Genomic DNA, 11016 nt, shown 5'->3' with positions numbered 1-11016 from the left:
TCAGAATTGGCTATATTGTAAAAATGTTGATGCTTTTTGGTCTTAATTTAAGATTAGGGTTAGGCATAAATGTAGCAGTGTGGTTAGGTTTAGGTTTCAAATCACATTTTAAGAAGATACCTTGTAGAAATAGGCGGGATTATGACGTAGCGTCATGGAAAAATATAATAATGTTGCATTCAGAACCCCTGCGAACTCGGAACTGGTGCCTCGTTCAAAACAACTGGTAACTCGGAAAATACAAGGTCAATTCATGATGTCAGTGATCTTCAGGTCGGAAAGTCGTAGCTCTAGAAAGAGGCCCGATTTCCCGAGTAAAAATTCCGAATTGCATGACCGTTCAAAACGATTTTTTCCGAGTTGTCAGTCAGAGATTTCCGAGTTCCTAGTTGTTCCGAACGCGGCATAACATCTAGATACGCCATATCCTGTTCCAGCTGTCAAATAAAAAAATGGCGTTGCTTCTAAGGTCAGTAGCTAGCTAACTGTACCGTAACTAACTTTGATACATTTTATTTGGGGGTTCCGTTCGTTTGTTGGTTAGACGCGTAATACTCATTTAGAATAGTTTATGTTCAAGTGGATTGTTTAACTTAGCTAGACAGCTTGCGTCACCGCGTCATAGCATTGTTGCTTGCTGCGCATACAAGTTAAATAGTTAACTCCTCCTGTGACGACAGGTTTGAGATGTACATGTTATTTTTAGATCTAATGAACGCTACAATGAGCTCTACATATGTATGGAAGCCATGCGTCCACATTCCATGGATGTAACGGCCAATCTAGATAGCTAACGTTAGCCTGCTTGTGAAGTATCGTAACTAACTAGCTTGTCCCAACCTTGGATGTGAGGTTAGCTAGGGACTCCTCTCATCACGTGTGGGCCAAATAGAAGTTGAACCCTTTTACTACTAGCTACTTAGCTAGCTAGCATACTAGTATTTCTTCCTCATATAGAAAGGCCCAGTAACCTCTGCTCTTCTAGGGTCTTTGAACATTAACACCCTTGAAATGTTGAACTTTGACCACGCAGTTTATGATTGCTTGTGCATTATTAATTGAGCCATTGCGCAACCTTCTCACCAATATCAAACAAGCTGTAATGAATTAAGAAGGAAGCTGCTCAGTGAAACGAATCTTGTCCTTTAACCTTGTTATTACTAACATTACTACATGTGTTTTGCTTCATCTCTCTCTCAGGACCTTTACCCGACAGGGCATTTGCTTGTTCCGCCCTCAGTTTGGCATTCTATACAGACAGTGAGTAGATGTGTCGAGTGTGTGTCTGTGTACACTTGTGTCTCTGTTATTTTTCTACGTAGATAAAGGCTATGTTGTATGTGTACGTGTCCTATAGCCTTTATGTGTTCTAAATTCAGTTTGTCTCTGTGCCTCTAAGTGCTGTTCCAATGGGAACCACAGCAAATGAGGAAATGAACACGTTTTGGGCCAAAAACAACAAATTGAACCGACCTGTGTCGCCACATCTGACCATCTATAAGTAAGTTGACTACATGTGTGATAATGAAGAAGCTCACACTGCACCTCAGTAATAGCTGTCCTTGTTGAATTTGGTGCTGAGTTGCTTGATTCTGTTTGTACACTCCATTGAGTCTCCAGGCCATCAGCGATTCATCCCAAGGAAAGACCATAGACACAGCTTTGATTCAGTGTATTGTGACAAGTACCTTTTTAAAGCACAAAACAACCATTCCTCACAAGATAATTTACTCCTTTATGTATGTAATGATCCTTTATCACTTTTGCTGGACCAGCTAGGCCACAGTGTATTAGATTAAACGTCAGATGACGTGGCTGGTAATAACTCAGGCCCTCAACTTGAACTTGATAGGGTTTATATCCAGTGTGAACTACAAATGCCGTGTTTATATACTGTATGTGTGATGGCCATGTTGTCATGGTACCCTATGTCTTGCAGGTGGTCATTGCCTATGATGATGTCCATCACACACAGAGGCACAGGAGTGGGACTCAGTGGAGGTAATGTAACAACCTTGTAACGTATGTGGAAAGGCCCACATGATCACAGACCTCAACATATATTTATTGTTCTTTCTCTCTCTCAGGTATCTCAGCATTTGCTCTATTAGCACTGGTGTTGCCAGGTAACTATCCATACTACCTTGACCTGATCCACTCCCTGTCCGTTGGCCCTGCTCTGCTCAGCCTTGCCAAGTTTGGCATTGCCTTCCCTGTGTCCTACCACACCTTGAACGGAATCCGCCATCTGGTAAGTACTGTGTCCACAGCGCACAACAACACAAGTCAACACTGTCTGTCGGTCCTTGTTTTTCCTTAATATATTCTCCTTTTCTTTCTCGCTCTCTCGCTCTCTCTCTCTCTCTTAGTTCTGGGATAGCGGTAAGGGATTTAAGATTCCTGAGGTGTATCGCTCGGGCTACGTGGTCATTGTGCTGTCAATACTGACCTCCATTGCTGCCATTGCATACATGTGAGCAGCATGACGAGACCAGAAAAAAGGAGTGCAGGAAGAGGGAGAGGGGGCAGACACGAGAGATGTTTTTTTTGTTTTCATGTTCTGGTCTTTGTGTCCCCAACACAGTAATTGAATGAATGAATGAATTAATAAATAAATATGTCTAACCTATATTTCTTTTCTTCTGTTTTTTTATCATGGAAAGGCATAGCCTGGTCTCAGACTAATGTTTTTTCACTTAGCTCACATTCTGTTTTACTTACCTATGGCGAGATCAGTCCGGTTTCACAAGGCTAGAAAAGGATACTGTTGTGTGATGGAGAAAATGAAATTGAAATGATGGAAATAGGACCATAATATCACCCTGTTTGTTATCTAACTGAACAATAATGTCACCTTCTCAAATGGCTCCCTATGAAGTCCATTACTTTTGACAAAGGGCCCATATGGCTCTGGTCAAAAATAGTGCTATATATATATATATTAGTAAACAGGTTGCCTCTTCACATGGTAATGTCCTACATTTGTCTCCATTTACGTCTTCCATTTATCTGCAATAGATCCACATTTACATCACTCAGAGCTTCAAATCAGCATTAATGCCACTTGCAAGTCAGAGCTTAAGCTTGTGGTGTTTCAACTCAAATCTATCTATTCAAGCCCCAAGTTTTGTCTCGATCTGAGTCCATATCTGTATCTCCGCCACAGCGGGAGTGGAGCATGTGGATCAGCCTAGTGGAAGAGACAGAGTCCCATTACTTTGTTTTATGTGTCCACATCACACCTCACCATTAATAGCATTTTGTTGCCAGGGCAGAAGATTGATATGAAAGCTGACTGAGTTATGGTTTTCTGAAATATATATATATATATATATATATATGGATCCGTGGCGATTTTATCATGTAAATCTTGGTGGGGCAAACAAAATGTGGGATGCATGCCAGCAAAGCTACTACACAACACTAAACAGTACATTAATTGCACTATAACGGTGCCTACAAACTGTTAGCCTAACAGCAGAGTCCCAACATCAGTCCCAACATCAGTCCCAACATCAGTCCCAACACCTTACCGCTGCTACACCTGGCTTTCAGCAGAGCCTTGACTGACAGCGAAACAGTTCATTCAGGCTCATTTACTGCCTTTTAAAAAAAAAACATGGCTGACTTGCTTAATAAACAAATGTGGTTTCTACTGACAATTGAGATGTACAAACTATGGCATAAGGGGACGATGAGCGGATAAGAGGCAATCTGTAATTTCGATTAAGACATTAATTAGCAAGCAACGACGGACATAGTCAATATAACTATTTGTTCAGCACTTTTGAAATGTACAGCGACAGAATTCAGAACATGGGCCATTCTTACAGTGTACTTCCTGTACAAGTCAGAACCGTAGGATAAATAAAGGGGGCATATAAACAGACAATGAAAGCTTACAATATTCGATAACATTTCTCTAAAACAGGTTATAGGCTACATGTGCGCCACCAAGTTAGAACAGTAGGTGAAATTAAGAGGTGAAAATAGACATTGGTGAGGCACATTGAACACAGTTTGGGTTTTTGCATGTCAAAAAACATAGGTCATATAACACTATTTGAAGTGTTAAATAAGCTTTTAATTTGACACGTCAAATAACACAATTCTATTATAGAATGTTGTGTGTGCTGAATTTGCACGTGCAAGCCAAGCGCCACCACTACTATCAGTAGCACTGTCAAAGCTGTACAAAAAAAGTTTGCAAACAAGTACACACCGGCCACGAACGATGTGTTTACAATGCCGCATTGGTGAAAATAGACCAAATTATTACGGTGAGTCACATGGGCTACTAACAGCTTACTACACAACATACACTTAGTAATACTTTCTTAGCTACAGTATACATATCTCCTTTGCATGTTATATAATTTATGCAGCAGCATACAATACATTTTTGGACTCACCTTGTGAAGGTGGCGCGGCGGTCCTTTGGGGGCAAATTTTGTCATCATACTTTCATCAAAGTCTGGCATTCTCTGGATTTATGGTGGAAACTCAACAACAGAAAAACCACTCCATTGAATAGCAGGCTAATGTTAGTGATTGCTTTCCAATGCTTGCAGTTAGCCACTGATTCCTTATAAACCACTCATTGTTGAATTTGTGATTTCCAACTTGTGTAATCTTTATGTCCAATGGCCGATGAGCACCAATACGTTTTGTATATAGTTTCTCTAAATTATTCATCTTCATATGACAAGGATTAAAAAGGATTTTCCAGTAGATTGTCGACTTGATTCATGATGATGAGTGCTAGCTAAGACTTATAAAGTAAGATGTTGACATGATCAGTCCAATCAAAGCTACTGTACGTATAATGTGATTTTAAGTAATTTTATCTGCGGCCAATGACCTTGAGCCTTCCTGGAAGGGAACTTGTAATATAACTCTATGGCAGGACCCAAAGGGCTGAAATTTTGGATGTATACCCTTACTAAGTTCTTAAACTTGGCGATGACGTAGTGTCCCCATGAGTGAAAGAACACTGAGCCAATCACGGTGCAATGCTCCTATTTTCTGCTCGCTCGCACAACCAAGACAGAAAACACTGAGCTAAGCTGAAAAACCTGCATTTTTGAACAGCCTCACTCAATGATATATATATATTTTTTTTTACATTGTTTGCAAACTGATATGTGACACGTATTGTGCAAAACAGGCAAACCACCCCCCCAATTTAGAAGAAAAAAAATATATATATTTTATTTTTGCTCTGCCCCACCTGCCCTGAGTGATGGGATGCCACTGATATGGATAACTGCACTTTGCTGAATGTTCCCGCGATTTGGTGTTTGAAACGTATTAAACTATGGGAGCATTCATCAGTATGCATGCATGTATCTGTCTTTATTTGATGAGCACCTGCAAGTTATTGGATGTGGGTACACTACGTCTGAAACTAGTTGTGATTTCTGAACTAACTACAATATGCCTGAGGCTACACCTCTTATTGAGCCACACAGGAGCTGTGCTCTCTCTCTCTCTGCACCTGATCCTGTTTGGTTTTGTTTTGTTGCTGTCTGTAAAGAATACTAGGCTGTGATATAATGGTGGGCCTCAACATGCTGCTTATTAATGTGTGTGTCTGTCTCTCAAATGGCACCCTATTTCCTATATAGTGCATACCCAAACCAAAAACCGTGGATAGATGGCAGCATTCACACAAAACTAAAAGAACGAGCCACCGCATTTAACCACGGCATGGTGACTGGGAATATGTTTGAATACAAAGAGTGCAGTTATTCCCGCCGTAAGGCAATCAAGCAGGCAAAACACCAGTACAGAGACAAAGTGGAGTCGCAATTTAATGGCTCAGACACGAGACATATGTAGCATCATATCACCTCCACCTTACCTGACACCCTAGACCCACTTCAGTTTGCATACCGCCCCAATAGATCCACAAACGATGCTATCGCCATCGCACTGCACACTGCCCTATCCCATCTGGACAAGAGGAATACCTATGTAAGAATGCTGTTCATTGACTACAGCTCAGCCTTCAACACCATAGTACCCTCCAAGCTCATCATTAAGCTGTGGGCTCTGCAGCTGGGTCCTGGACTTCCTGACAGGCCGCCCGCAGGTGGTGAAGGTAGGAAACAACACCCCTACACTGATCCTCAACTCAGGGGCCCCACAAGGGCGCGTGCTCAGGCCCCTCATGTACTCCCTGTTCACCCATGACTGCGTGGCCACGCATGCCTCCAACTCAATCATCAAGTTTGTAGATGACACAACAGTAGTAGGCTTGATTACCAACAATGACGAGACAGCCTACAGGGGGGAAAGGCTTCCGTCTGGCCACTCTACCATAAAGGCCTAATTGGTGGAGTGCTGCAGAGATGGTTGTCCTTCTGGAAGGTTCTCCCATCTCCACAGAGGAACTTTGGAGCTCTGTCAGAGAGACCATTGGGTTCTTGGTCACCTCCCTGTTCAAGGTTCTTCTCCCCTGGTTGCTCAGTTTGGCCAGGTGGCCAGCTCTGGGAAGAGTCTTGGTGGTTCCAACCTGATTCCAGTCAAGAACGATGCACGGCCAGGCGCTAAAATACAAATTGCTTCTGTTTGTGATGCTCAACATGCTGCAAGTACAGCCTCTCCCATCATTGTGTTATTTAACCTTTGTCAGTTAAGAACAAATTCTTATTTACAATGACGGCAGAACAAAAGATTTTTACCTTGACAGCTCAGGGATTCAATCTAGCAACCTTTTAGTTACTGGCCCAACGCTCTAACCACTAGGCTACCTGCCACCTCCTGTTTCTAGGAGCATATACCCACGTGCCATCTCCTCATTGGTTTTTAGGTGCATATAGCCACATGGGTGATTGAAAGATGAGGTCCACACTCCTGTCAGTTGTAAAGTTGTTTGACAACCGCCATATAAAGTCCAAAGAACAAAAAGAAGGAAGGAGGAGAAGACGAGTAACAACCCAATGTTTAAACAAGGACAAATTAGCTAGCAACAGCAAGCTAGCTAGATACATTGCCATAAATGTTTAATGCTTTTTGACCTGTCCCAAATTAATATAATTGGTTCAGAGTTTGTTTGGATATTTCAACCTGCACGCCCTGATCGCTTCTGGTGTGGTTGAACAAAATCAATTTGCGTGTGATGGCGCACGGTTTAAGCTACTACATATAAGCTACTTTACGCCCTTTAGATCTCAGAGAGCGCATGGTCTAGAGAAAAAGAGGTGACATAAGGAAAGAGTAATAGATTGTATTCACCAAGAGAGATAGGGGGAAACCTCCATGATAAGAGCATAATTTTATCGGATGCTTGTATCTGATATTTACAAGTTACATGAATTGTTACAAATGCACTTAATATTGTATTTTTCAAATAATTACTCAGCATAATTATGCATGAAATCAAAGATGTTTGCCTATCCCTCAGATGAAACGCACAGAGACTGATATCGCCATCTTGGCGCTGCATAGTGATGCTGTTAGCGCGACCTCTACCGGTCTGTCGGTGAACAGCAGCCAAGTGGTCCTGATGCTGCGTGATGAGGATGCTGTATACGGTAGGGAGAAATATAAACCCTCTTTTCACAATTTGGTGAGACTCAGTCTCTGTGGCGCAATGGAATAGCGCGCTGGACTTCTAATCCAGAGGCTCCGGGTTCGAGTCCCGGCAGAGATGAGTTATATCAGGAGCCAGGTGGCTTTTTAGAAAACATAAACCTAGCATATGTATAAATTAGCCTAACGCATACCTTTGATTTTACTACAACATTGTGTCCATACGAATGTGTATGTTGTCTCTCAATGTGGAGATAAGCTAATGGACATTCTGTGGCAAAATAATATAATTTTTCTATAAAACGAAGCATGCCATTTCCAGAACAGATGTGCTTTGGTTTCTCTAAGCCATGTATTTTATTATCAGTTCTCATCGCAGTACCGCGATATCCTTTAGCAGTAGTCGGAAATCTGTGCGCAATACATGCGCCGCTTGGTACGGAGTGACTTACCTCATCAGACACTTTCCCTTGGAAGACTACAGCTCTAGCTTGACATCTTAACTCAGACACCCATCTGTCTTTGCATTCTTTTCCACCCACTTATCCTTTCTTTCTGTGATCTGAATTCATTCACACATCTATCCATAAGTCATTCATGAGGAATATAGAATAGGCTATACCCTCTCTGACTGCCAGTATGTGGAAAATGATGATAATAATTGTAATTATGGGCAATAATGAGTGTTACATTATGTAACTACTTTTAATCATATATTAGGCCAAAGCCATATAAAAAAAAAAAATCAAAACACAAATTGAACGTTGGACTCATTGCACGTGCCTGTGTGCACATTTGTTTCAATTACACAAATTAAGTATTCTAGGCCTAGGCCTACACCATCATCACAAAATAGATCAAATTACATGTTGATATTTTATGTTGATTATGCAACTGGCGCTCGTATAGGAATGCGCGCAATGACAACTCTTTGCCTCGTGCTTCTGTTTTCAGCACCTGGAGCTGTCCTGCACTTACATGCCTGCCCTGTCAGGGACTTTTTAGAGACACTACAATTTCAGTCCTCTCCAACAACTAATTAAAACACCACGTTTGAATTATACGGACGCATAAAATGCTGCAATGAGTAGGCATATGTGTCTCTATGTGTTGAATTTTAAGAGACATTATATTTGTAAAAACAATCCTGCTGCTACTACAGCTGTCAGTTTGGTGATCCCCTGCCTATCCCCCAGTTTGACAATGATTTCCTCCTGCCTCCTGTTTGTTGCCTATGGTAGTGATTGGGCTTTTCGTGCCGCCATCCACCATGTTTTAACCCCATGCCTCCCCACACACACGAACTAATCCGCGTGCAAAACTAATCCTTAATCCCCTCGCGAGTTGAACCGCCCCCCTCCACTGAACACCCACCTGGCGGGCCTGGCGCGTGTTGATTCCACTCAGACAGACCACGCCTTGCGCTGTCAGCCAAAAAGGCCCCAACTCCAGTTCAGAAAGCAGAGTAAAACATTGATTCTTAAGTGTTAGGTCTAGGACTACATCAGTTATCTATGGGGACTATGCCTAGATACCACTTCTACCTATAGACTATTATGACTAAACATATAATAATAAAAATACCTATTATAATAAGATAAAAGATCAATTAAGAAAGAACAATTCTAATTTGTCTATAAGAGGCTAAGAACAATACTATGAGATGACTGGGCATACAATCTATATGAATAGCCTATGAAATCTCAGTTTTTCTCTTTCTTTCCAAATATATCTCAATCTGTTTCTTAGCTCTCTCTCTCTCTCTCTCTGCGTGTCTCTCCCTCTTCCAGGCAGTATGCGCTGGCTCTGTTATCCGAATGGTACGGGCCAAATCGTATTAAAATCCCCTCCCCCTCCCTCACTCCTCCGCCCCACACGCCACCCCTCCTCCCTCCTGTCGTTCAGACAGACTGTTTTTGCTGCAGTGAACGGTAGCCGTGGAGAGAGGGAAAACGCAAGAAAAACAAGAAGCCGAAGAAGGAAGATAAAAAGTCAATATAGACATATCCAGATCAGATCCAGCGCCAGCTATCCTGCATCACAAGGACCACTTCCAGACCAGAACCAACGGCGACAAATAGTGCAGGACCCGGACTCCAGAGGCGTATATCGGTGTGTATGCTGCTATGTCTGTCCCTAGGAATATTATTGTTGTTGGCTGTGTCCGGGCTGTAAGCGAACGGGAGACACCTGTCACTGTTGTAAATACGATGCGTTCCTGTCCTGGAATGTTTCTGCGTGCGCCTCGCTCAGTAGCCTAGGTTACTGGCAGGTGGTGGAGGTAAACCGTTATCTTGACCCGGGAATAAAACGCTAGACGCGTTGTATAATTTAGTGCGAATATGCTTTTTGTTATTGGACTGTAGCTACGTTATGCCCCGCCGTCTCTCCCCTCCCCTTCCCTCATGGCTTTTAACACTGGTTGGTCGTGTGGCTGCAACAGCGCGCTGTTTGCGCCTTCATTTCCACGTTTATAGGCTACTAGGTGTCTCCGATTTCCTCCACACGTAGGCTAATTTCGTTTATTGGGAGAAAGGTGTAGGAAATGTGGCTCCTACCGGGGCTCCTTTCTAGATTTACGCCGCATCCAGCAGCATTGCAGGTGCCTTGTAGGCTATACCTATCTTTAGGTTGGACTTATCCAATCCCTTGTAGTGGTGATCCGCAATAATGTTATTATAGCCTACCAATCAGTTCTGTGTTTTTCTTGACATACTCTTCGAATGGTTCCACCAAGAATAAACATCCCCCTGCCATATCCTATCCCCGCCCTATATTCGCCCGCCCGTCCCGCAGGCAACCTCTCTCTCGCCATGGCTCGCGCTTCCGCTGAACCGAACGGTGACAATGAAGGAGCATTTCGAGGATAGATCCTAGCCTTGCCTCGGCTGCCATGTAAGGCTATGTGCATGTGAGAGCCTGAGGGTATGTATTATAGTGACACAATGTGCGTTACATCTGTGTCATGTGAAGCACAGACGGAATTCTCAGCGGGCGACAGGTGCAGGCTTCTTGCTGCTCACTCCTGCGTTTTGCTTGGCCAATAGGGGGATTTGATTTGTGTTATTTGTAGTTAACAAGAGTTGTTTTGGTCCCAGAAAACATCCCACCTATACAGGGCAGTTTGTAGCATTCTCGGGGACCAAAGCAAGATTTGGTCTCCCCCCCACCTCGTGGGAAAAACATTTTTGTGTCCCCAGTCTTGGCAGTGGACAGACAAATGTGCAGACTTAAAGTGAATGTCCTGCAATTCTGTGCATGAGGCAGAGAGAGCATTTTTAATGGTTTGAATTAATTTCATGCTATTCTACTCATTTTGCCATGCGGCGGAGAGAAAACTTTGGAGTTGTAAAGCTAATTTCCTGCAATTCTATACATTTTGCCATGGGATTGAAAGAAGAAATTGCCGTTTTAAAGCACATTTTTCCCAATTCTACACATTTTGCCATGACTAATGCCATGTTCATATGATATCTGAGT

The 11016-nt window shown here is 42.6% G+C and overlaps 2 protein-coding genes and 1 non-coding gene across 10 annotated transcripts in view; all 3 read left to right on the top strand.

Annotated features, from left to right (window-relative positions):
- Positions 1-194: 194 nt before the first annotated feature.
- On the top strand, positions 195-2629 carry LOC106600492 (succinate dehydrogenase cytochrome b560 subunit, mitochondrial). 3 transcript variants are annotated; one of them, XM_014191877.2, is made up of 6 exons: positions 195-469; positions 1201-1260; positions 1400-1501; positions 1940-2001; positions 2088-2251; positions 2370-2629. In XM_014191877.2, the coding sequence occupies exons 1-6, from the start codon at positions 453-455 to the stop codon at positions 2475-2477; spliced, it is 513 nt and encodes a 170-aa protein (XP_014047352.1). In that variant the 5' UTR covers positions 195-452; the 3' UTR covers positions 2478-2629. The 3 variants fall into 3 exon arrangements, with proteins under 3 accessions (XP_014047352.1, XP_014047354.1, XP_014047353.1); XM_014191879.2 differs by lacking the exon at positions 195-469 and adding an exon at positions 656-680; XM_014191878.2 differs by lacking the exon at positions 195-469 and adding an exon at positions 666-689.
- A 4954-nt stretch (positions 2630-7583) lies between these two features.
- On the top strand, positions 7584-7657 carry trnar-ucu (transfer RNA arginine (anticodon UCU)). The gene has a single exon. It is a non-coding gene; the product is annotated as a tRNA-Arg (tRNA).
- Positions 7658-9400: 1743 nt separating this feature from the next.
- The window catches only part of LOC106600493 (cell adhesion molecule 3), a 58499-nt gene continuing 56883 nt past the window's right edge, over positions 9401-11016 (top strand). For all 6 annotated transcript variants that reach the window (XM_014191883.2, XM_014191882.2, XM_014191880.2 and 3 more), the window contains exon 1: positions 9401-9648. The gene's annotated coding sequence lies outside the window, so the exon portion shown is untranslated. The remainder of the gene's footprint in view (positions 9649-11016) is intronic.

The sequence above is a fragment of the Salmo salar genome, chromosome ssa03 (genome assembly GCF_905237065.1).
Source record: "Salmo salar chromosome ssa03, Ssal_v3.1, whole genome shotgun sequence".
Taxonomy (NCBI): domain Eukaryota; kingdom Metazoa; phylum Chordata; class Actinopteri; order Salmoniformes; family Salmonidae; genus Salmo; species Salmo salar.
This window is presented reverse-complemented; position numbering and strand designations above follow the sequence as displayed.